General features: G+C 47.0%; 1 protein-coding gene across 4 annotated transcripts; it reads right to left on the bottom strand.

Moving 5' to 3' along the window:
* Window positions 1-1,636: 1,636 nt before the first annotated feature.
* On the bottom strand, window positions 1,637-25,722 carry Clta (clathrin light chain A). 4 transcript variants are annotated; one of them, XM_021221940.2, is made up of 7 exons: window positions 20,758-21,100; window positions 14,513-14,550; window positions 13,383-13,500; window positions 8,091-8,202; window positions 4,193-4,246; window positions 3,034-3,069; window positions 1,637-2,075 (listed from the first exon to the last, which is right to left on the bottom strand). In XM_021221940.2, exons 1-7 carry the CDS (start codon window positions 20,972-20,974, stop codon window positions 1,904-1,906), a joined length of 747 nt encoding a protein of 248 aa, XP_021077599.1. In that variant the 5' UTR covers window positions 20,975-21,100; the 3' UTR covers window positions 1,637-1,903. The 4 variants fall into 4 exon arrangements, with proteins under 4 accessions (XP_021077599.1, XP_021077600.1, XP_021077601.1 ...); XM_021221941.2 differs by lacking the exon at window positions 3,034-3,069; XM_021221942.2 differs by lacking the exon at window positions 4,193-4,246.
* Window positions 25,723-26,487: the final 765 nt, after the last annotated feature.

The raw sequence follows: 26,487 nt of genomic DNA, 5'->3' as shown, positions 1-26,487 counted from the left end.
AGCCATATATTTGAAAGGATAATACCAAACTGAAAACCAAATCCTGGTTTTAATCAAATCTGTGGAAAGTGCAATATATTCTGACAAAATATAGATGGTGAAACTATCTCAATTTAAATAAATATTTTATTGCAATTCTGAACCAAATTTAAAAGAAAAAATACATTTCCTTGTTCAAGTCTTACCACCCTTACAGTGCGCTTACCATCTCCGCTGCCAAAATCATAGCATCATTGCTTTTCCCATAAGAGCTCTGTATTTGTGGCCCTGCTTTATCATTATCTAATTTATGTTATCAAGTGCCACTGCTTTCTTAATCAAGGGAAAAGAAGCCATTAATAGAGACCATTATTAAACTAGCATCTAGTATTTTGTTTTGTTTTGTTTTTCTTTTTTCTTTTTCCAGACAGGGTTTCTCTGTGTAGCCCTGGCTGTCCTGGAACTCACTCTGTAGACCAGGCTGGCCTCAAACTCAGAAATCCGCCTGCCTCTGCCTCCCAAGTGCTGGGATTAAAGGCGTGCACCACCACTGCCCAGCTAGCATTTAATATTTGACACAGAGAACAGGTAGGCCCAAGAAGGAAGCTCAAAACTAAACACTGAACACCCACTGAACCAATTACTACTTCCTCTTTTTTAAAGGCAGGGTCTCACTGTGCAACCTTAGTGGGCTTGGAACTCACTCTGTAGACCAGGCTGGCTTCAAACTCAAGAGATCCACTTGCCTCTGCTTCACCAGTCCTGGGATGAAAGGTGTGTGCCATCGTGGCCACCCTCTTCCTTCATTCTGTCACCTCATGAAGCTGCATGTGGCTAAGCAAGAATTGTAATTGCTGTGCAACCAAAGACACGAAGGATTCTAAACAGCAACTCCATCCATGATGTCTGAGTCACAGGTCAGGAGGGCCTTTGCCCCTATCGTGTGCTTTTGCCAGCGCTGACTCGAAGGTCTCTCAGGTGGTCTCTGGGCGAGCTTGCGTTTCCTTGATACACGGTGGCTTCAGAGCAGAAGAGCTTCTTGAAAAGTGGTTCGGGGTTACCAGGCAGAGATGCAACATGCCAGCGGGGTTACAGGCAGAGATGTAACATACCAGTGGGGTTACAGGTAGAGATGTAACACGCCAGCGGGGTTACCAGGCAGAGATGTAACACGTCAGCTGTGCTGCCCTTTATGATCTACCCTTGGGACTCACAGCCATCACTTCTGTCCTCTAGTTTATTTCATCTGGATAATATCAAAATTTAAAACTGTCACATATCCAAGCAAACCCCAGAAACGGCACATAGCCAGTACCAACACCAAGGGCCATGCTCTGGGGCCACGGGGGTTCTGGGGAGGAGTAAGGCCTTACGGAGAGATCTTTAACCTGGCTCTTAAATCTGACCCCTATTTCAAAAGGTAAAGAGGGTGGCTGATGGGCTGTAATAGCAGGTTCCATAGCACCCAAGACCCTAGGGTCACTCTCTACTATCCCAACCCCACCAGAAATGTGGAGTTACTATAGTTTAGCAGGGTGGACACTCAGTGGCTGCTGTGCCTTCTCAGCCCCAGAAATAAATGAGAATCGCTCACCCCTTTAAGCCTGCCCCAAGCTGCAGGACCATTTTCAGGTCAATTAAAGATGCTTCACGTATGTATTGTTTGAAACAGAAATTTATTCTCAGAATAATGCACAAAAGCACAGGTTGAGGCTACTGTCGGGAGCTTCCCTCCCTTCCTCTTCCTCTCTCTGAATGCCAGGGAGAACACAGTTGAAGGAAACATGCAATCACAAACAATGATCAACTCTAAAGACAAAAGGTTTGGTCCAAAAGAACTCAACATAATTAATCCAATTACGTGAACAGCTTCACTGAGTAGGATTAAGATATTGTAGACGTAGTGTTTCCACAGGGTGGCTCTTCAGTGCACCAGGGGGGCCTGCTTCAGGGAGATGAGGACTGAGCGCATGCGAGAGACATCTTTGGCCTGTTTGCTGGACTTGGGGTTAAAGTCACACAGGCGGGCCACCCGCTCCCACTCAGTGCCTGGGGATGACTCGTCAATGTCGTTTACAAAGGCTTCTTCTGCCGCCCTGGAAGCAATAACACAATATGTTGGTTTAATGTAAAACAAAACAAAACAAAACAAAAAACTTTTGAGCAATCTGGTGGCTGTCTTGCTAAACTTGCTATAGAGTGACTTTTGACTTAGTGGCATTCTGGCTTTCCAGAGAGTATTGGCCCCTAGCTCAGGTCAGAAGCAAGAGCAGATGTGGCCAGCTCTCCTAGATACAGGTACCCAGGCTGCTGTGTGAAATGGCGGAATACAGGTTTGGTTCAGGGCTTGGTCTGTCTCTACGGCTGGCTTTGCTCATCAGAGCATGAAAAAGCAACTCCTCCTTGGCCAACTACAAACTGCTTTTCTAAATAAGAGCCAAGCAGCAGGCTGATCAAGGGCTTGCAGAGTAGCTTGTGCTGGGCCACACTGAGGTTCAAGTGAATTAAAGACTTCTAAAAAGCCCTCGGGTCACTGCATCATAGCCTCAAACTCACTCCTAAGGCTGGAGAGAAACAGGGCAGAGCAGAGGCATTCACGACCAAGCACCCATGCTAGCAGGCACCACACTAAAGCCATTCTGAAAGGGGTTGTTAGGACATTCACCAGCTCAGCCAACAGTCTGCCATTTTCTCTCTAGTCAGGTGTCTGGCACCACTCAGGGAAGACCCTGGCAGGAGAGCTAACGTGAGCTGCTTTTTGGCAGGATGCCACTCCAACAGTCTGTCACATGGGGATCAGCCCGCCCCGTGGGAACTAACTGGCTGGAGCAACAGCCCAAAGGCACATGGGAAAAGTGGGAAGACATGACGGACTTTAGCTACTCCGACAAGCATCACGGGCAAAGCAAAAGCAATGGAGATGACCGGTCTGTGGGGACAGAGGTGGCACTCTCACAGGGATGGCCGTGGCAAACACTGCTGAAGCCCAGAGCCACTACAACACTGCGACTTCATGGCACACACAGTTAGGGGCAGTGAGAAAGGTTACTTAACTGTTCTAGGCTGTAGCAAGGATGGTTTATGTTTGTGCTTAAAGGTGAAGAGAAGAAAAGAAACAAGGAGAAACTTTAGGTCAGATATAGAAAATGAGAATGGCTCAATGCAGATGGTCAGTAAGCTAGACATGCCCTCGCCGTTCTTTCTCGGCCTGGGAGCGTGCAGCTGCCTTTGGCGGGCCACCCTGCTGTCCAGCAAACCCAGACTCAACTTTTCCAGTTTCCATTTCTCTACTCCAGAGAATGTGCAAAAGTCAAAGCCAACACCACCTGTAAGTCCAGCATTTCACAAGTCTCATTGCAAACTCACCGGGGGCCCAGGAAACCCAGTTCTGTCGTCTAATGAGGTGGCCATCCCAGGGTCATGGGCCCAAGACTGTCTACCACCTTCCCTGAGTAGTTGTTCTTTTTCCCTCCTAGTTCCATTGTACAAAGGAAACAGGGCTATTTCCAAATCCTCAGCAATACTGTGTTCACTAACAAGGATCTTCATTAAAAATAGAAAAGCTTTTCCAGAAAAGGTAGTTTTCTGGGGGAGAAAACTGCACTCGTTTCCTGGACAGTTGTGACTATCCTGACTTCACAGCCGGGGAGCTCCGTGCTGGTGAAGAGGCCAGGGCACCAGAAGCTAGCCACTAAAATAGCAATTCCTGGTATCTAAGACCAGGGAAAGCAGTGCCAGATACCCACGCTGCCTGAGTGACACTTCACGTTCTTTAAGGATCAGAAACCAGCAAGGCAGGGCCCCCCTCCTCCTCCCCGGCTCTGACTCTGGCACTGCAGACCATGGCCCCAACATCTTAGGTCCCTACCAGCTCGGCTCCACAGGGGCAGACGGGCAGACAGCAGGGCCCGAAAGCTGGCAGCACTAGCAAGTAGTCAGACCCACCCAAGCCCAAGAGAAACCCTTCCCAGAGAGATCATCATGGAGGCTTCCTTCCCTCCAGGACCTCGGGTATGAAAATGGCCACAGGGAGTGCATGGAGTGACAGTTCTGCAAGATTAGCAACAGTCATACCTAACTTATCAACTCTCAAGCAGCCCCACAGAGCCAATGTGAAATATTTTAAAAAGCAAAGCAATGTGTGACAAAAAAAGAGCATTAACTCTAAATAGAAAGAATCAAAACAAGGAAAGGAATTAGTTTTGCAACATACACATAACCAATCAGGTCAGCGAAGGGTTGTTTGTAGAAAGCTTCGTCTGCCACCCTAGACAGCGAGAAGTCCAAAGGCAGGCAAGCAGGCAGGAAAAAAGAGAGAACATTGAGAAACATCTAAAACCACAGCATGCGCCTGACAGCCCCCGGGGAGCTGCGCCCCGGGCTCCGTCTGACCCGGGGCCTTCCCACGGTGGGCACTCCAGTGCAGAGGGGCATCTTGGAAACTGGCCTTCCTGGGCTCGCCACAGGAGAGCACTGCAGTGTGAGCTTTGGGCTTTACCGGCGACAACCTTTGGATAAGCATTCTGTTACGGGCTACATGCCATTCCACACACGGCAACCGTTAGTCAGCACCTATGCTGACCGTGTCCTCGCCCTCCTCCCAGGCAAGGTGACCGGGGCTCAGTGATGAAGACTTGGGCAGCCAGCGGCAGTGTGGATCGCAGCGCGTGTGTCTTCCTCACTATAAACTAACGTCTGCCAGCTCAGGGTGCCATGCTGACTTTCTGCCAGCCTCAGGAATTAGCACTGGGTATGATCACTGCCAGCCAACAGATGGGCACAGCCCCAAAGATTTAACCCTAAGTCTTGGACCCAACCACTGCTTTCCCATAATTGCTTGGTGGAATAAAAAACCTGCAGCTATTGCACAGTGTCGGCCTTAGACGTAGAAGAGGCTGGGGGTAAGTGATCTGGGGAAATGGAAGCTAATTTGGGCTCCAGGGTTCTGTGTCTGCTCCAGAAGCCAGGACATTTTCTAAACACTTACATGCCAGTCTGGGCTTTTGACTAGTGTAGCTTAAAATCCTGATCTCACCAAGTCTTTATATACTCGGGGGTGGGAGGCAGGTGGGGTGGGGATGTGCAGGATTTGACTAACCAGGGCATGGGTACACAGGGAATAAATAACCCTGCTAAGTCTCAGCTTGTCCTTTGCTATATTGTTTTAGGATTTAAAAAACAAAACAAAATAAAACAAAAAACAGGAAAAATTTTTGTTTTGTGAGACAGGATTTCACTTTGTAGTCCTGGCCTCCCAAAATTGAGGAGGCAGACACTGGCTGGAAGGGTCCTTTAAAGGACAATCATGGTCACTCTTTAGCTTAGCTCACACACACATTTATCTGAAAGCAAATTCTAGTAACATATATTCTAGTTTTTATTTATTTCATTTTGATATGGGGCCTCATGTATGTAGCCCAGGCTAGCCTTAAACTTGACAGGTAATGAGGATGACCTGGAAGTTCTAGTTCTCCCGCCTCTTGTCCCCCATCTTAGGAATGCTGGGATTCGAGTATTCCCTTCAGGCAGTGCTTTGGACCAAGCCCAGGGCCTCACACAGGCCATGCAATCACCTAACTGAACTACACCTCCAGCGGTTTTAGTTTACTTTTAAAATGCACACACACCCTTCCTTCTTTCCTAATTCTCTACACAGAGGATATCTGTGGAAATGGAAAAAAGCAAAAGGAGCAGCTTGGTTGTAACTCTGGGGACTCAGCAGGGAAACAAGCTGCTGGTGAGTCAGTCAGGCGTGGGAGGCAAAGAAGGGCAGACAGCTCTACACCCTAATCCCTTTAGTTTACAGAAGGCTTAGCCTAATCCATTTAGGCTGCCTTGCTCTCACTGGGGGAAAGGTCTCCTGCCTCCCCTCAGGGCATCACTTCACAACAGGGCCTTGGTGAGGCCCTGCCTCTTCACAACCAGCCCCAAGAATAGAGAGCTTGTCTAAGACAAGCGCAACCCCTGAAGGACAAAATTAGAGACTCTAGCACAGGCACCCCACCTGTCTGCTCTCCTCCCAGGGAAAGGCTGACCTGGAATCAGCACCAGTCAGGGCTCAGGGAAGCCTGGACCGGGGAGAGGAATGTCTGACCAAAGGCCTAAAATAACAACTCAGAACTTCATTCTATAAATAGCTCTACAGTGGGCATGGAAAAAGAAGTCTACCACTGCTAAGAATAATGGATTTAATTCCTCAAATGGTTTTTGGCCTTGGTTAGAGCTGAAAGTCCTAACACAAGAGACCTCCATCAAGGGGGATATTTCTCTTCTTGCTTGGGAAGGGAGATGTTGTAGAGTTGTCCCCCAAGGATGAACTGCAGGAGACTTCCACTGTTTCTGAGTCTCTGAAAAGGTAATTCTTTCTCATAGGCCACAACTGAATGACCCATGACCTGGTGCAACAACAGGTAGGCCCTAACTTGGAGTAAAAGATACGGTTTGGCACAGACGACATTCCACGAGGAATCTCTTCTCTCTGAAACTAGGGAGGATCAGGCAACGCAACATTCTACAATTCCAAGTAAACTAAAGTACTAAAATCTGACTCCATGCTCAGAACTTCAGCCTCTAAGGTTTAAGTTCCTACAACAGGCACGGGGCACTCCTTTAAATAAAGGGAGTAAACGAAAACTTGTGCAATAGAAAGCCTGCTCCCAATGTCTTCATTATTAAGCTTGAAGGCCTATTTGTCAAGTTGCTGAGCCATGGGACCCGATGCAGGAAGATTAGTGGACTTGACCCAAGGCCTTCAGAGTGGAGCGGTGCTGAGGCGCCTTGGCTGGGGTGTGCCACCTCCCCCACAGCATCGTTCTTTACTGCAGAGTCGCACTTGATCCTGAGGGGAATCATCTTGAGGTGGCAAGAGCAGAGGAGCCTGGCACTTCACACTTCACATCAGCGCAGAGGTTCTGGGCGGCCGGATGGCAACTGACCCTGACTGAGGCCTTCCCACCGTACTCCAGTGGAACCTGAAAGGCACTGTCTTAGAGTACATCCCTCAGAGAAATGTCCAGGTTGAGAGGCCTGGGTTTGGCATCAAAGGACAGTGTCAAAGATGATCAAGAAACACGGGACGTTTTAAAGGACTGTCTTAAGAGCCCACTTATTCTGTCACAGTTGCTTCACAATGGCATCCGCTAGCTACATTTTCTGACAGATTTCCATCTAAGAGCTGCCCCCCAAGGCCAGACCCAGCCCACAGCGAATAACCTAAGGCCCAGTCTGCCTTGGGCTTTAAAACAATGAAACTAGTGGCATGCCTCCTACTTGGTAAAAGGTGGGTGGCTCTGAATCCAGAAGAAAGTTAATCTGCCTTACCAGCAGGAAGCTAACCGCTGAGTATCTCCCTAGGCTACCTCCAAGAAGTCAGGGCCCTTAACAAGTGAGTGCATACCACAGCTACTGTTTGGTAATGATAGGGGTGTTTTCTCTCCCCACAGTATTAAATTTCACTAAGTGTAATGTGTGTGTGTGTGTGGTGTAAAAGCACACTGTAGCTACCTTCAGACACACTAGAAGAGGGCACTGGATCACATTACAGATGGTTATGAGCCACCACGTAGATGCTGGGAATTGAACCAAGGACCTCAGGAAGAGCAGACAGTGCTCTTAACCGCTGAGCCATCTCTCTAGCCCTTCTTTTAAAAAGCATGTTTATGAGCCCAGAGCTTCCTAAGCACAGGCAGTTGTCAGTGAAGCCTTAATCCTGCAGTCCATGCTGGGACATCCTGAACTACCTAATTACAGAGCACGTCCATGCTAAGGACGGACTTCAGAAAGCCTCCTTAGGAGGGGAGGGCTACATTTAGGGGATCTGTATACTTAGTCTGTAATTCTCTCCAAACGAAACTCTGCAACTGGCCTTTCATCTCAGGGCTCCAAGGCCCACCTTTCCCAGACCTCGCCACTATGGCTGATGAAAGCAGACCCAGTTTAAGAGCCAAACTCAATCCAAGTTGAATTTTGCTCACAAGACCCAGGAGACTTTCAGCCTCTGTTTCTAGCAGTTTCTTCCAGATCCCCAAGGCCTTTCTAAGAAGGCAGGCACAGCCAGGAACCTGGACTGGGTTCTCGAATGGATCTGACGCTGTCTCAGAGAGAGGACCAACCTGTTGTTGGCCTTTGTCTTCTGTAGCTGCTCATCCTGCCTCGCGTACCACTCTTCCAGCTCCTTTATCGCCTTTTCTTTCCATTCCGCTTCTTGCTTCCGAGAATTGGCATCTTGTAAGAGAGGGAGAGAGAGAGGAATACAACTGAGGGAAAGCAGAAGTAAGTTCATTTCAACGTGTAACGTTTTGATCCTACTGAATTTACAGAGCTATCAGAATGTCTGAGCATATATACGTCGGGAAAAAATGATGGGAGGTGGCTCATGAGATCAGAGCAGTGGCTCCTCTTCCAGAGGACCAGGGTTCCATCCCCAGCACCCACAGCCCATGGGAGCTTACAGCCACAACTCCAGTTCCAGGGGATCCAATACCCTCTTCCGGCCTCTATAGGTACTTCAAACATATGGTGCACAGGCATACATACAACTTTTTTCTTTTTTTGAACTAGTGTTTCATGTAGGTTGAACCGATGACACCGGTGAAAACCTTGAACGTCTGCCTCTTGCTTCCCCTCTGAATGTCAGTCTACAGAAATGTGTGACTATGCCCAGGTTCATATTGTGTTGGGGACTGACTTCAGGACTGTGTGCATGCTGGGCAAATGCTCTCCCAACTAACTCAACAGATGCTTCTAACTCTTCTAGAAATGAACATAGTCCACGCCCCTAATGTAACCACTCCTATTTTTATACAACACAAAGTTACTCCCCTAACTATAAATATGGTGGAAACTCTTGTGCAAGGCAGAAAACTAACAGTAACATTAGCAGAGGTAGAGATGACTCACAAATCAGAGCAGAATGCCCACTCCAGCTGGGACAGCGGTTAATTTGTAACAGAGCCAACAGGAAGAAAACAGGGATGAAAGGGGCTGCAGGGGCCGAGGACACAGGATCACTGCGTAACAGTCACCCAAGGGCTGGGGCCAAGAACACAGGATCACTGCGTAACAGTCACCCAAGGGCTGGGGCCAAGGACACAGGATCACTGCGTACAGTCACCGAACAGGCTCAGGACTGCAGGTTCAGAGAAGTCACATATGTGACATAGGGTTTGCTAGCCTGATTCTCAAACATTTCTCCTTTGGAAACTACTTTTTTTGGTATGTGTGCATACACTCATACACCATCAGGCACGTATGCAGGTGCCCAGAGGCATGAGAACCCGTGAGACAGACTTAAAGGCAGTTGTGAGCTGCCCTGTGGGAGCTAGGAACTCAGCCTGGGTCCTCTGCAAGAGCAGCCAGTGCTCTTAACCTCCAAGCCATCTTTCCAACTCCCATGTGAAGTTTTCAGATTAAATGTAGTTTTGCACAATGTAGTTTTACAATTAAATGTAGTTTGGTCGAAGATCACCTGTCATGATGGTAGGGACGTGTGATCACGCTAGCGGCACCGTGAGCCACTCTGTCAGACATGCTCTCGGGGATATCCTCTTTGGCGTGTGATCTACATGTATCTCAATCTTTACCATACTCCCAAGAAGATACATTTTAAGTTCATTTTCAGCAGCGAGGGAGGGAAAAAAAAAAAAAAAAACTCGGCAAGTTGAGTGAACTTGCCATGGGTAAGGGGAGAACAAAGACCTGGTCTGCTCTCCGACTCACGCCTGCCTTACTTCAGTAGGCAAGCCTGGAAATAACCACATGATTCTATAACCTACAAGGCCACCAGGAATCCAGAGGAAGCCCACCCTGTAATTAGCATCTTGGAGAAGGAGAGTGAAAGCAGGGTGGCATCAAGTAAAGACTGGTTTGAAGAAGCAAAAGTGTCCCTGGGCACCCCTGGGCATCACCTCCAAGTGCCCGCTATTACAGACTCCTCTGTTGTTTAACTCACCAGAAATGGCCTGGCGCTCACCTGAGACCCGTCTGCCTGGGGTTTCCACAAAAGCCTCTGACACACTGGCAGAGGACTTCTGATGGTCCTGACTATGACACACATGGGGGCACAGAGGATAAACTAAACTATACTGCTATGGAATTCTCAAAGTTGAGGAGGCCACGTGAGCTTCAATGAAATAAAACCCACTACCAAACCCAAATCAGAGTAGACTATCTCCCAATCACAGCCCGTCTGGCTGGCAAGGTGGCCTGGGGTTGAAGCACCTGCCGTGCAAGCCTGATGACCCGAGCCCAGTCCTGGGTCCCACAGTGGAACCTTGAAATGTTTAAATTTTTTAAATTGTTTTTTGATTGGACTATATTCTATGCATTCTAGCAGTCATTAAAGTTGTATTTGTTAGGGCTAGGCATGGCAGCACATACCTTTAGTTTCTATGCATTCTAGCAGTCATTAAAGTTGTATTTGTTAGGGCTAGGCATGGCAGCACATACCTTTAGTCCCCGTTCCTAGTAGGCAGAGACAGATGGCTCTCTGTAAATCTGAGGTCAGTCTGATCTAAGTATCAAGTTCCAGGACAGCCAGAGAAACAAGAGATATGTAATAGAGAGACTCTGTCTTTTTAAAAAAAAATGTCTTTCTTTTCACAAGTTTCATTACATGGCCCAAAATGGCCTTGCTGTACAGCTCAAACTGGCCTCAAACTTGTCTGTTTCTCAATGACTAGGATTAGAGGGGGGCATCACCATGGCCAGCATACGTATTTTTCATTAAATGTTAGGATCAGTCTAACTGATGTAAAATGGGCAATCACCTGTATGTAACAGTGGATTCAGTATAAAACCCAGATGTCTGTCTGCTGGCTCACAGATTCACTATGTGCTATCAGAAGTAACTGAGAGTCCTTACGGTCCAGCCTGATGGGACACAGCTCCAACAACACGAGCTGGAACGGGGAGGAAGGAGCCTCCTGAGAGCGAGGCACGCTGACGGGAACCCTTCTCCCCAGCCAGCCTCACCGCTCCTTACAGGAGCCATCTGAGACCGCAGCCACCACAGCCACTGGCTCAGCTTCAACACCATGCTTTCTCGGTTCTTGCAGAAAAAAGGGTGAAACTGCAGAAACCCCTAACTGCCAACAATCTGACTGCAATACAAGACAAAATGTTTGACTTTCCCTGAAGTGGCCATCTAGAGTTGAAACTGCATGTGTACCTGTAATCTCCATGTCCGGGAAGCTCCTAAATTTAAAGCCAGTTTGGTATACACAACAAATTCCAGGCCAAATAGGGCTACACTATGAGACTCTGTGGTGGAGCTGGGTGAAGGAGCCCTGGTTAAGAAAATTCTTCCGGGCTGGTGAGATGGCTCAGTGGGTAAGAGCACCCGACCGCTCTTCCGAAGGTCCGGAGTTCAAATCCCAGCAACCACATGGTGGCTCATAACCATCCGTAACAAGATCTGACGCCCTCTTCTGGAGTGTCTGAAGACAGCTATAGTGTACTTACATATAATAAATAAATAAATCTTAAAAAAAAAAAAAAAAAAAAAAAAAATTAAAAAAAAAAAAAAAAAAAAAAAGAAAATTCTTCCAAGAATAGTACAAAACACAAACTTGGTGATTAAAAAAAAAGAAAGAAGACACTTCCTACCACCAAAATGTGCTCTTTCTGTGAGACAAAAAGCAAGCAAACAACCACAGCTGCTACGCCCTGTCATCTTGTTTGCAAGCCCCTAAATGACGCTCTCCAATTGGGAGCCTCCAGCCACACGGCCACTGGAATGCAAGCGCACTACAAACGAGTAAAGTTTAAAACTGAGCTTCTGGATTCAGTTACAAGTACTTGAATATCCACATGTGGTCGGGGCCACTACACTGTGCACTGCCACATCCAAACTGGCCAAAGGTATAGACACCAAGTATCTCCACCCAGGGAAACCTTCAGTTACTGCAACTCAGGGTCACTCTGCTTTGAAAGCTTTGAAACTAGGGATAAAAGGTCTGGCACTGACTGGTTAGGGTATTGGACAAGGTCAGCAGACAAACTCACAGTTGTTTTTACCACTTCTTAGCTGTGTGCTTCAAATAATCTACTTATAATCCTCAATACCTTTACTCATAAAAATGCAAAAGGGAGCAGGAGAGATGGCTCAGCAGCTAAGAGCCCTGGCTGCTCTTCCAGAGGACCTGGGTTCAATTCCCAACACCCACATGGCAGCTCACAACTGTCTGCAACTCCTGTTCCAGGGCATCCAACATCCACACAGAGACACACATGCAGTCAAAACACTAATGCACATAAAATAAAAATAAATATTTTTTTCAAATGCAAAAAGACCCCTTACCTTACAGGAACAGTAAGGCTAAGAAAAGAAAGTCCATGCTTCCTGTTAGATTTGGATACGATAGGACCCCCTAAAAAGACTCACATAGGGAGCTTGAGAGAAGTTCCCGGAATTTAGAAGACCAGCATCCACATAATGGCTCACAACCATCCATACCTCCAGGTGCATGGATCCCACACCCTCTTCTGACCTCTGCAGGTACCAGACACATGGACAGACAGACATGCTGCTAAAACATTCATACACATAAATTCAACTATGAACTTTAAAAAAAAAAGGGGGGGCTCCTGGTTTGTTTTTAGGAAGTGACTGGACTACAAGAGACCCCACCTAACTGATGAGTTGATCCATGCTGATTCACAATGGAATGGACCACTGGGAGAGGTGGTAACAGGCAAAGGGGAGCCTGGATGAAGTGGTGGCTGCTGAGAGTCCTCTGAAGGTGGACGACGTCCTTAGCCCCTGGGTCCTCTGTTTCCTATCTGCCTTGAGGTAACAGATGTCCTCTGTCTGTTCTGCCAGGATGTTTCTGTCTTGTCAGACCTAAAAGTCATAGAGCCAGGAACCCGTTTCTGAAACTGTGAGCCAAATGAAACCTTCTTCCTTAAGTTGATTCTCTCCACATGATGTCACAGCAATGGAAAGTTACTAACACATTTCCTAACATTAGATTCATCTTTCAAATGACAAATGAACCAGTTCAGTGTCGCTCACATGAACAGTACCTCAAGCTCCCATACACCCTATAAACAGCACTCAGCTCCAGGTCAGTATCACTGACTTCCTTTCAGATGACGTCAGAAGGAAAGATGGGGACCAGGCGCCTCCACAGTCAGCAAGGTGGAATCTTGAACTGAGCCTTTCACCTCAAATCCAGGGCTCTTCCTGGAGAAGAGGCCTCCCTATACGCCTGTGTTCCTCACACTAGCCTCTGATGAAGCACAGCCTTGTCAGTGGCCTTGCAACCTTTAGCCTGAGAAATACAACTTCCTCAAGACCGATGAGAAACACTAGGGCTGACGCAAGCTTCCAAGGGACAAGAGGACAACCCAGGTCAGCTACTCTACTGAAAACAGACACCCGAAGGCAAAAAGGGATTCCTTACCGAGGGCCTCCAGGCGCTCCGTTTGCTCCTCTCTCCACTTACGGATGCTTTCAGGCTCTGACTGCAATCGATCCACTTCTGAAATGGCTGCGTAACTGTCTGTTGGACCATTGCTCTCCTTAACACAAAACAATTACATACTCTATCAGTACCCGATCCTTTCTGAAATGTTCTTCCTAAGATAAGAACGTCTGTGTAAAATGTTAATGGATTACTTAACACAACAAGAGAACCCTACAAGCCACCATTACATTACAGCATGCATTTCCTCCCTGCATTACAGCATGCATTACCTAGCTGGGGCCTTCACTCTCAGAAGGGAGGCAGACTAGTTGTTATCTGTTAAAGAGTGGGGGACATGAGTGGGTGATAGGAAAGTTGAGGCTGGATGCGTAAGGGACATATTAGGACACTGATCAGTTTCTCTCCTCACTTGACAGAGAGATTATGTGCTACCTTCAATGTAACAGAGCCAAGCCCAGAGCCTAAGGCTTCAAACGACATTCTACCATACAGGAAACAGTCACTGAACGCCATCTAACCAAACGGTAAATTTTAAGAAAGAATTCAAAAGGAAATGTATCAAAACTATAGTCAAATCAGGGGAAGGATCAAAAACTGCAGACGACGATGAGTCAGAGGGCAGGGTAAAGACTTGAGACCTAATAACACGTTGACAAAAACTCATGCTGCAAACTGATGTGAGAATTACACTATGTGGCCAACTGGGGTTCATTACTAGCTTGACCTTACTAGACTCTATCAAAGAGAAAAAGAGTTAAAGTTCTAGTGACTGCCAGGCTTAGTGGTGGAGCACAGCTCTCAGGAGGCAGAGGCAAGTTAAACTGTGAGGCAGCTAGCCCGGTCTCCTAGTGAACCCCAGGACAGTCAGGCCTACACTGTTCCCAGGGACTTATAGTGCTGGATATGGCATACGGCACACAGTGTATAAATTAAGGATGATTGTTTCAAATTTTATTTTATTTTTTCAAAAAGCTCTTACTGCCTCTGTCACTGTCTACTCTGGCAGACAATGCACCAGCACTGGGGTCTCTTTTAGGTCAGTCAGTTCAAACCACAGTTAAGGCTCCGGTTTACTGTCATTTAATATAGTTAAGAGCACTCTGTACCTGGTAGTATTCACCGTTCATCACTCCGTCAACAGCATCTGCAAGACATAAGATTTCAGCCAGTCAATCAGGGCTACTTAAGGATTAAGGATTACAGAGGAGAACACAGTATTGTGTGCTGCAGCAACCAGGAGCTACTGAATAGCCTGTGAGAAGTGATAGCAGGGCTAGAGCACAGCTCAAAGGCAAGACAGCCTGCCTAGCCTGCACGCCTCAGAGAGGCCCTAGGATCAAAAGGCAAAATACTTAGCTGGGGGAAGGGAGCCAGAAAGATGGCTCAGTGTAAAAGAGCACTGGAAGCCTGCTGAGGACCCAGGTTTGATTCCCAGCACCCACAGGGCAGCTTAAAACCATCGGTAACTCCAGTTCCAGGAAATCCAATGCTCTCCTTCTGAATCCATGGGTACCAGGCACCCTAATGGTGCAAAAACATGTATACAGGCAAAACGCTCACATACATAATTTAAAAAAAACAAAAACAAAAACAAAAACAAATTGCCTGACACTCCAAGTCCAATACCTGTGACCCAAACAGTAGGAGAACAGGACTCCTGCAAGCTTGCCTCTGACCCGCACGCACACAGGGGCTGGGGTGTGGATATGAACTATGAATGTTCATACATGCCTACAGTGCTAGCACTCAGAAGCTGAGGCAGGAAATCAAGGGTTGTGAGGCCAGCCCGGGCAAATTCCAGGTGAGCGTCAGCCATACAGAAAGAAACTAAAGGCAAGTGGCATATGGCCTAATTTTTTTTTATTTTATTTTATTTTTTTTTTTTGGTTTTTTGAGACAGGGTTTCTCTGTGTAGCCCTGGCTGTCCTGGAACTCACTTTGTAGACCAGGCTGGCCTTGAACTCAGAAATCCTGCTTGCCTCCTGAGTGCTAGGATCAAAGGCGTGCGCCACAAGCCTAATAATTTTTTTTTTTAAGATTTATTTATTTATGTAAGTACACTGTAGTATCTTCAGACACTCCAGAAGAGGGCATCAGATCTTGTTACGGATGGTTTTATGAACCACCATGTGGCTGCTGGGATTTGAACTCCGGACCTTCGGAAGAGCAGTCAGGTGCTCTTACCCACTGAGCCATCTCAGCAGCCCCAAGCCTAATAATTTTAACAAAGGTTCCTAACAGTGAATAAAAGTATTGGTGTAGTTCTTTGATGGATTTCTTGTTGAAGAACTGCTGGGCCACAGGGTGTGTGTTACCATGAAGGCTCCTGCTCCGAGCGAGGTGATGATGATGTATCTGACATATGACTTTCTTCTTTACTCACCTGTCTGAGATCTGCCTGTTTTTACTGTCTTCCGATCTCGAAATTCTCTTTATTAATAAATCTATAATACTGCAAGCATTTCCCCCATGTTGTTCACCTCCCTCCCCAGGCTCCTCTATGTGCACCTGTGCACGCACGTGGAGCTCAGGGGTTCTCATTGGATATCTTCCCCCAAGTGACTTCAATCTTATTTTTAAAGACATGGTCTGCTGGTTGTCCAGCAAGCACCAGGGATCCTGTCTCCTCCCAACTCTGGGCTTACAGGCATCCACCACAGCAGCTGGACTTCAGATGAGTGCTTGGGATCTAACTCAGGGCCGCGCACATGCAGGATTTGAGCCATCTCCTACGTTCACCGTGTGTGTGTGTGTGTGTGTGTGTGTGTGTGTGTGTGTGTGTGTGTGTGTGTGTGTGTGTGTGTGTGTGAGAGAGAGAGAGAGAGAGAGAGAGAGAGAGAGAGAGAGAGAGANNNTCNCTNTNNCNNAGAGAGAGAGAGAGAGAGAGAGAGAGAGAGACAGACAGACAGACAGACAGACAGACTTTCACTGTAGCCCAGACTGTCTTCAAACATCATGGAAAACATCATGCTGGTGAGCACAACCTTGAACTTCTAATACTCTGCCTCCTTTCCCCAGAGCCGGGAATACAGGTCTACACCACCATATAAGTCAGTTTATATGGTACTGGGAATTGAACCCAGGGCTTCATGCATATTAGGCAAGCACTCTACAATATTGTTTTTCAATTTGGTTTATGGCATTTAATCCTGAGAGTTTCAATTCAATTTGTCTGCAAATGTGACCAACTATTTCTCTCTGGCTTCTGCACAAGCTATCCCACAATAGTATTTTTATTTTAAAACTAATTTATTACACTTTATTTAAGCCATCAGGTTTGACAGCGGGGGCCTTTCGCCCACTGAGCCATCTCACTGGCTTCTTCTGGTACTTTAAAAATGTCTGTCTCACCTGGAATCTGTTTTTGTGTACGGTAGAAGAGTGAGATACTTTTCAACCCCAGAGCCTCCAATGGCTAGCCCGACCAGTCCTACAGTATGGTTAATATATTACAGCTAACACAGTTAATATAGTTCAGCCTAGGGACAGCTCCAAAAGACGACTTTGGCCACTACTCTCTCATACACCAGAGCACTGCACACCCCATACTCCTAACGACTTGCAGCCTGTCCTTTGGGTCTGAGGATTCATCCTGACCCTCCGGCACATGCTTTGAGCTCTTTATTAGTTATTACATTATTCTTCTGACATTTTAAAGACTTATTGTATGCATATGGGTGTTTTGCCTGTATGTATGTGCATGCCACCGTGTATACAATGCCTGCAAAGACAAGAAGAGGTAATCAGATCCCCAGAAACTGGAGTTCCAGCTACCACGTGATGCTAGGAGCTGCAGCTAGTTCCTTTCAAAGAGCAGCCAGTGATCTTAACCCCTGAGCCATTGATAGTCCTCTTCTCATTCTTTCATCAACCAGATGACCCAGATCAGAGGACAGTCTACAGAAACAAAGGAATTATACCTATGGGCCTTGATTTAAGACAACTACACTAACACCAATGATCCAGAAGAAAACTTTCTTAGGCATCTTAAGAAGTCCAGAAAGAAGGCAGGCAGTAGTGGGGCACACCTTTAATCCCGGTACTAGGGAGGCAGAGGTGGGCAGATCTCTGCGAGCCAGCCTGGTCTACAGAGTGAGTTCTAGTACAGCCAGGGCTACACAGAGAAATTCTCTCAAAAAAAACCAAAAAAGGGAAGTCCAGAAAGACACAAAGGCCAAGCCAAGTACAACAGCACATGCTTTAACCCCAGAACTTCGGAGACAAAAGCAGGCAATTTGAGTTCTGCCAGCCTTGTTTATAACAAGTTCCAGGACAGTCCAGGCTACAGGAACAGACCCAGTCTCAAACACCACCCCATTCCCGCAAGAAAAAAATAACCAAGGGCCAGAGTAAAGTTTCCATGGAGCAAGACAACTTTAACCTTATGTTTATGTCAGCAAGTGAAGTCAGGCAGACGGAGGGCTGCATCCTAGCTGAGCCTCGGATTAGCTTGTACCTCAGGACACAGCTTAGCTTGCACAGTAATCACGTCTCATCTGAAACCTGCTGACACCTCAGCCTCGCTGGCGGATGCTGCGTGGATCCAGAGTGTTTGGATGCAGTAAATGCACAGCATATTTAAATATTATATATTAAATATTAAATATCATGTGTAACATTCTTTAATTTCTTTCTATTTCTACCAATAAAAGTAATCTCCCTCCAGAAAACAACCCTTAACTCATCTCTCTTGACTTGTCAGAAACACCGCGCCTTGTGACCACATGCTCTGTCATCCACCAATACCTTCTATATCCTCTCCTCCAGCCCCCACCACTGAGGGATATTTTTCAATATCTAGACCTGCCCCGCCTCCTTCCTGACCCTCTGTTCTTCATGACCACACCAGCCACTTCGCCAGGTTGGTTACCTATCCCTAAACATATGTCTTGGCCCAGCCTTCTGTTTAACCTGTGGGCATCTCCCACGGCATTTTCTCTGCAGAGGGAGCAAGTGTCTTTTCTCTGTCCCTCTGGAAAGTGCACGAAGCAGAGCTCCCACCCACTCTTTACTCGGTATACCCCAAAGCCTTCAAGCGTTACGCCTCTTCCTACTTCCAGGAAAGCAGTAGCTAAAATTCACTGACTGCTTACTACACACCAGTAAGCAATTACAAATTAATGTGATTCTAAAACACCATGTGGTATATATTATGTACCTTAACAGAGAAGAAAGCAGGCTGGACCGGTGATGGTCGTTACATAAATCGCCTAAATTCACCCTCGAGCAGCAGGGTAGCCCAAATCCCAACCGATACTGTGTTGAGTATGAGAGTTCTCAACTCCCAAAAGGAAGTGCTGAGACTACACTATTACTGCCCTCAACACACTGTCAGGAGCTGGCATTAAGTCGTTAAATGCTTAGTTCATAAAAACATCTTTCCCAGGAACTAAGTCAGCAACCATTCCTTTCCTTCCCTTTGCTGAAAAAAAAGGCACAACTGTGCAGCCTCTCCATTTTATCCTCCCAAACTGCCTAGCAGGGCTCTTTCTGCCTACTTAATGTCTAACACATGAGCACCTACTGCAGACCAGACACTTACGTGATCCAAACGTGACACGGAACACATAAAACACTGCCCGTAGAATGAGACACTCTCCTCCCAATTCTTGCCTCCCCGACACACCCACAAAGCCTTTCTTCCATCCAAGCACACCCTGCTAAAGCATCTGCAACAGAACGAGGGACACACAGTCTGAGGGGGGAGAGTCAGGGACACACAGTCTGAGGGGGGAAGAGTCAGGGCGCAGGTGCTTTCTTCACCAAGTCACGATGCTCTAGGATTCAGTTTTCTATTAAATGAAGGAAGGACTCTATAGAGCAAATTTCAGTCAGGAGTTCTCAGGCAAATGCAAAAGCCCACTCAAAGAAAACAGCCTCTGCCGCTTAAAATCAACCTCAGCTCTAGGTTATGGCCCAGTTCTGTCCAAGCAGCTTGCTGGAAACTGCAAACCTGGAGTACAGTACAGGTCCCCATATAAGCGCCTGCTGGGGAATGGTTTGTCTAGGAGATAGCATAATGTCCTGGGGGATTTTGGGTTTTGGTTTTGTTAAATAAACAAACCCAGAGGCTGCAAAGTAGGAGCAAGTCTGTCCCAAAATATTCTACCTGCTTAAAATGGCCACTTGTGATCTCTGGCCTCAGACACACACAAGGCATCACTGTGGTGCACCAGAGCCCAAGGCTGTACCACTCACTGTCTCCATGCCAGAGCCCAAGGCTGCACCACTCACTGTCTCCATGCCAGAGCCCAAGGCTGCACCACTCACTGTCTCCATGCCGTTTGCTTTCGGCGGTCACCTGCCTCACAGTCACAGACTTTAGAGGATAGATATTCCTTCTCTCCCAGAGACTGCCATTTAATATTTTTAAGTTGCATTTTTTTAGTGGAGGGTTCCCCCTATGTTACTCAGGCTGGTGGTGAACCTCTGGCACCAATGTCCCAAATTCCTAAGTGCATGATGGGCCACAATGCCAAGCTTTTTCCCTTGTAAATGGAAAGCCATTGCCTGTCTGTCTCTCTCTCTAGCTATATCCTATTCCGTCACTACTGAATAGGCCTTTTCCATGCCATCTTTCCTCCCACACCACAACCCTGACCATCAAACAAGGAAGCCATCCAAAGGCTAAACTGTCATCTTGTCCCGTCTCCTTTGCTTGAGCTCTGCTGTGGAAAGGCCCACACTGCACTCCACATTCATCTTTTCCCCCCTCTTAGATTGCTCCGGACTATCCTTGGCTTTTCCTGAGGCAATTAATTCCTTCCAAAGCTGTTTCCAAAGATTAGTGCCAGGAGTCCTACCCTCAACAATGTATGCAATGTATGTAATGTAACACCTATCCCTCTGGGTCAGTTTCTTTCTCCGCGGCCAGCCCATCTTCTATGAACTCCTTGTCTTCCTCCCCACAACCCAAAGTTTTACATATCTTTAACTGCTGAACTACGTTGACATTTTTGTTTGCACGTGTGTCCCAAAGTTTATACTATCCTTACTTCTTCCTAATAAGCAATTATTTCCGAGTGGACTCAAGACACGTCTCTAAGTCTGGGCAAACTGCGCCAATGCGGCAGCTTCAGAGACCAGGCTTCAAGCACAGCCAGTGCTTGGTGGAAAGTTGGACAGAACGGGCCCCGGATCCTGACAGTCGGTGCATCTGCGCTCCCCTCGCCCCGGCCCAGCAGCAATCAGAAGCCGGCAGCCTGCAGCAGCGGAGGTCTGTGCAATGACCCAGACGGGGTCTCACTTCCTCTTTGCGCTTCTAAAGCTTCAGAAGCCCAAGTTCCGCGTAAGAGCACCGACCCGAGTTGCGCCCACAAGTCCTCCCGCCCGGACGCCGCTGCCCTCTCACCCGGCCCTCCCGGCGGCTCGCCGTGTGGCTGCGGCCCAGGGGCGCCGCCGTCCAGGATGGCGAAGGCCTCGTCGTTCTCGATGCCCGCAATCTCACTCTCTTGCTGCGCCAAGAAGGCCGCGGCCGGGTCTTCCTCGCCGGCGCCCGCCACCCCGTTCCCAAGAGCGGGGCCGCCGGGCGCACCGGCGGGAGCGCCGAATGGATCCAACTCAGCCATGACAGCCCAACTCGACCGCAGCGACGCCGAAGCCGAAACCAACCGACCGATCCGCCGACACCCCGCCCAGCAGCGGACACTGTGCTGGCGGCTGCTACCGGAGGACGAGCGAGAGGAAGAAGGTGGAAGCGGAAACCCCGCTTCTATATCCGGTAGGGTTAGCGAGCCACAAAAAGAACAGCCAATCAGAAGACGGAAGCTGCCCAATCAGCTGGCAAAGGGGCGGAGCCTTGGGGGACAACTCGTGACTGGGAGCAGAAGGAGGAGCCAGCGGAAGTGCCACCTTAGGGGAAGATGGGAGTCGCCGAGCATCAGGAGCTGGAGTGACCAGGAGCAGCCCTTTGTGGGCATCAGGGACGTGAGCTCTTCCCAACTACTCAACACACAACCACTTGGTGTTTCTGAACCTCAGTGTCCTCGCTTGGAAAGCTGGTAGAAGATTCTTGCATTGGCTCCCTCCTGGATTATTGAAAAATGTTACGGGTGCATAGACCGAGAGAAGTGTATTTACCATTTAATGTTACCACCCTAAAAAGAAAGAAAGAAACAGAAAACAAAGGTCACTTTACTACTTGAACCTAAGAGTTTGAGGCCAGCTTGGGCATCACGTAGAAACGCCCGTTAAACAACCAACCAACCCTTGGGTCAAAGATGCCTTCAGAAATAGTAAGGACAGGAAAAAAGTGAGTTCTATTTTTTTTTTTTTTTCAGTTATAGTTACTTAAAATGTGTGTGTAGATCAGAGGCCAACTTGTTGGGAGGCAGTTCTACCCTTGGGTGGAACTCGAGTTACCAGGCATGGTGACAGCACCTTTATCCAGCCATCTTGCCCATCCTGTGTGTTTTAATACATATATCTTTGGTTGTTTTTTTTTTTTTTGTTACTTTTTAAGTAACTACATAAACAACTTCTTTTGTTCTGCTTAATGGGGACGGAAGGCCAAGTCTCTACCAGTGAACTCCATGGGCCTTGTAAAACCGTCCTAAGCATGGACTATAAGAAGTTTAGGAGGCTGGCAACATGGCTTAGCAGGTAAAAATGTTGTTTGCAGGCCTGATGACCTGAGTTGGCTACCATGGCATAATCAGATAAGCTGTTGCACGCATAGACAACACAGTACACACAAGATGAATGTGAAAACAATTTATAGAAAAGTTTGGGGAAAGTTAATGCACATTGGTAAATCCAGCAGTCTGGAGGCAGAAGCGGGTGTATGTTTGCTAGTCTTTTCTCTTAACTGGACACGAGCTAGAGTTACCTGAAAGGGGGAACCTCAATTGAGAAAATGCCTACGTAAGATCCCACTGTGAGGCATTTTCTTAATAAGTGATTGATGGGGGAGGGCCTGTCAGCTGGTGCCTGGATTCTATTATGAAGCAGGCTGAAGAAGCCAGGGGAAGCAAGTCCAGTAAGCAGCACCCCTACCATGCCTACCCCCATGGCTTCTGCATCAGCTCCTGCCTCCAGGATTCTGCAGTGTTTGAGTTCCTGTCCTGACTTCCTTCAGTGATAAACAGCAGTGTGGAAGCATAAGCCTGAGAAACCCTTTCTGCCCCCAACTTGCTTTTGGGTCATGGTGTTTCATCTCAGCAATAGAAACCCTAACTAGGACAAACCCTAACAAAATAAACAAACCAAAGCGTGAATGTGAGGCCAGTGTGGTCTACTTAGCAAAGGCAGATGCCAGGGCCGATGATGTCCAAAAAACAAAACAAAGAAGGTAATGATGTATGAAGCATTTTCCTCAGTCATCTCTGGAACGTCCCTGTGAAACTAGTTGACCTCCATGAGAGGAAGAGACGACTCTGGCTGCTGTGCTGGCGCATTTTATATCAGCTTGACACAGGCTAGAGTCGTTTGGAGATTGAGAAAACGCTTCTGTTAGGCAAATCTGTAATGCCCCCCTTTTTTACATTTTTAATCAAATATAGCTATTTTCATACTATGTCAATTTTGTATTTCAATTATGGTTCCTCATCTCCCAGATCTTCCCCACCTCCCCACCCTTCACACACCACTCCTTTCTCACTCTCTTAAACAAACAAACAAGATGGGCCTGGGGAGATGGCTCAGTGGTTAAGAGCATTGGCTGTCCTTCCGGAGGTCCTGAGTTCAAATCTCAGCAAGCACATGGTGGCTCGCTTGCAACCATCTGTAATGAGATTTGGTCCCTCTTCTGGAGTGTAGGCAGAACACTGTGTACATAGTAAGTAATTCTAAAAACAAAAAAACAAAAAAACAAAAAAAAAACCCTGGAAAATGAAGACAAACGAATAAAATGAAATGAACAGATTACAGTAAGGATAAAACAAGAATATAAGAAAACAAACAAACAAACAAACCCCAAAGCATAACCAAACAAAGCAGTATAAGAAAAAAATCTCCAAAGAATACTCCAAAAACAGAACTCTCAACTCATTCTTCAGTACCATATGTGCCTGGATGCTGCCATGCTTCCCAGACTGAACTTGGGAAACTGTAAGCTAATCCCAATGAAATGTTTTCCTTTATAAGAGCTGCCTTGGTCATGGAATGAAAACCTTAACTAAGAAGTTGATACCAGGGACTAGGGTGCTGCTGTGATAGACCTGACTATGCTTTTGTTTGGATTAATGTGGGTTTATTGAAAGCAGTGGAATGCTTTAGGCGGGGCTTAATGGGTGATTCTAGTAGGAGCATGGGAGACAGTGGTGCTGAGAGTGACTTGAACTGTGGGGGTCTGGCTGAAGAGGTTTCAGTGGGGAAGAATTTTAGTATGTGGCCTAGAGACTGTTCTTGTGATATTTTGGTGAAGAATGTGGCTGCTTTTTGCCCTTGTCTGAAGAGTCTGCCTGAAGCTAAGGTAAAAAGATTCACATTCATTGCATTGACAAAGGAAGTCGCAAAAGTGCCTGCCACAGACTCTGCCCTGTGGTTCCCTCTTACGAAGAGTATTTTGATCAAGTGTAGCAAGCTTAGGAAGGGAAAATAAAAAAATGTATGATTCGGGCTGGTGAGATGGCTCAGTGGGTAAGAGCACCCGACTGCTCTTCCGAAGGTCCTGAGTTCAAATCCCAGCAACCACATGGTGGCTCACGACCATCTGTAACGAGATCTGACTCCCTCTTCTGGAGTGTCTGAAGACAACTACAGTGTACTTACATATAATAAATAAATAAAGCTTTAAAAAAATGTATGATTCAAGGATTAAAGAAGTGGAATGGAGCTAAATCCTGTGTTCAAGAAGATAAAGAAATTAAAGATACTAAGTGAAATTAAGAGAATGGTGACTTTGGGGCAAGATCCCACCCAGCTAAGCTTCCATCTTGTAAATGTTGAAAAAGGGACAATGGCACCTAATCTAAATTTACTATGCATTCACATTGTATGAGGGAGTTATGTAGGTATCATTATAACCTGGTTATTGTTTTCACTTGGACATAAGGAGATATGATGGTGTGTCAAGTTGACAAGGGATGGTGTGATGGTTTGTATATTCTTGGACCAGGGAGTGGCACCATTTGGAGGTGTGGCCTTGCTGGAATAGGTGTGACCTGGTGTGTCACTGTGGGTGTGGGCATAAGATCCTCACCCTAGTTGCCTGTAAGTCAGTCTTCCACCAGCAGCCTTTGGATGAAGACATAGAACTCTCAGCTCCTCCTGGGCCATGCCTGCCTGGATGCTGCCATGCTCCCACCTTGATGATAATGGACTGAACCTCTGAACCTGTAAGCCAGCCCCAATTAAATGTTTCTTGTAAGACTTGTCTTGGTCATGGTGTCTGTTCACAGCAGTAAAACCCCAACGAAGACAGATGGATTGTGATGGGTATTCCCAATTATTCTGGAATGAACTACAGTCTAGAAATGGAGGGTGCACCTGCAGGACTTCAGGCAGGAAGACAACATGGCTTTGAAGTCTCAGAAGCTCAAGCCAGGCTTAGTAGCTCATTGTCTCTTCCTGCTGCCTTCGAATCCAGATGTAGAACACTCAGCCACCTGCACCAGCGTGCTGCCATGCTTCTCACTGTGATAATGGACCAAACCTCTGAACTGTAAGCCAGCCCCAATTAAACATTTTTATTTATAAGAATTGCCCTGGCCATGGTGTCTCTTCACAGCAATAGAAACACTAACACAGGCATCAAGAGTGATTCCCATTTCTGGCTTGTAATAATTATCTTTTTAAATGTATTTAATATGTATACCCATAAAAACACTGGAGGCAGGAGCTGTGGTAAAACCCCGCTAGCTCAGCAAGGTAACTTTACTTTCTTAACTCTATAAAAAGGTCTATTTACAAGCCTGATTCTACAATAAACTGCTAGCTCTTTAGAAATCTTTCTATCTGTGTCATTCTACTGAGCTAATCTACCTTTCTCTTGACCGCCTCCAAACCCAAGAGGGCCCCTTCATTCTTTCCTAGAATCCCGTTTCACCTGTGACCTGCCAGCTGGTTCTCTGAGGTTCCTGCTAGCCCAAAGAATGAATCCCTACTTTACCTGGATCCCCTTCTATGAAGCTCTTCCAAGCCAAAAAAGAGAGACAGCCCTAAAGACCGAGTGAGCAGAGCTCTCTCAAAGGTCCGCTGCTATAAAAGAAGTCTCTAGCTCCTCCTTACACCCTGGCCAGGCTGAGCGGAGTCACATTCATCGCTGCGGTGGTGGTGGCTCCAAGCCAAGTCAGTGGGGGCCAAACCATTTTGCCCGTACAATGGAACAGCTCAAGGCCATCCAGCTGACTTTGCTTCAGGTCATAGAGCAAAGACCACACACCTCACCCAAGCAATTTGCCTTGAAATGGGCGGGAACTTTCAATTCTTTAGCATTCTTATCTATCTAGGCCTGCAGAGGCACACCCAAACTGCAGCTCTTCCAGACACACCTAACTGCATCTCACAGACACAGTGTCTCTGTAGACTTTCATGTTTTGCTAACACACAGGATGTCTCTGTACGATCACCAACTACCCTGTAATACTGGCTACCATGAATAGAGCAGCAATGAGCATGGCTGAGCAAGTGTCTCTGTGGTACAGTGGTCCTCAACTTTCCTAATTCTGCAACCCTTTAATACAGTTCCTCACGTTGTGGTACAACCAACCATAAACTTATTTTCATTGCTACTTCATAGATGTAATTGTGTTCCTGTTATGAATTGTAATATAAATATTTGCATTTTCTGATGATCTTAGGCGACCCCTGTGAAAGGGTCCTTCAACAACCCCAAGAGGGTTGTGACCCACAGGCACTATGGCTGGGTACCCCCCAACTCCCTTGTCTAATTTAAATTAGCCCGTTTATTCTAGTCTACATCTGCCACATGACCATTACCTCTCACTCGGACCTAGCACCTGTCCTTCCACCGCTGTATCACATGGTCAAGTCCTCCCGCACCGGATTTTTCCCACAGTCCCTTTCTCTTTACCAGGAAGTCCCGCCTTCTACTTCCTGCCCAGCTACTGGCTGTCAGATCATTATTAAAGCCAATCAGAGAATGCTTTAGGCAGGTGAAGGAGGACAGAAACCCACCTTC

This window comes from Mus pahari, chromosome 22 (genome assembly GCF_900095145.1).
Source record: "Mus pahari chromosome 22, PAHARI_EIJ_v1.1, whole genome shotgun sequence".
NCBI classification, from domain to species: domain Eukaryota; kingdom Metazoa; phylum Chordata; class Mammalia; order Rodentia; family Muridae; genus Mus; species Mus pahari.
The sequence above is the reverse complement of the archived record's forward strand: the minus strand, read 5'-3'. Positions and strand labels throughout refer to the sequence as shown.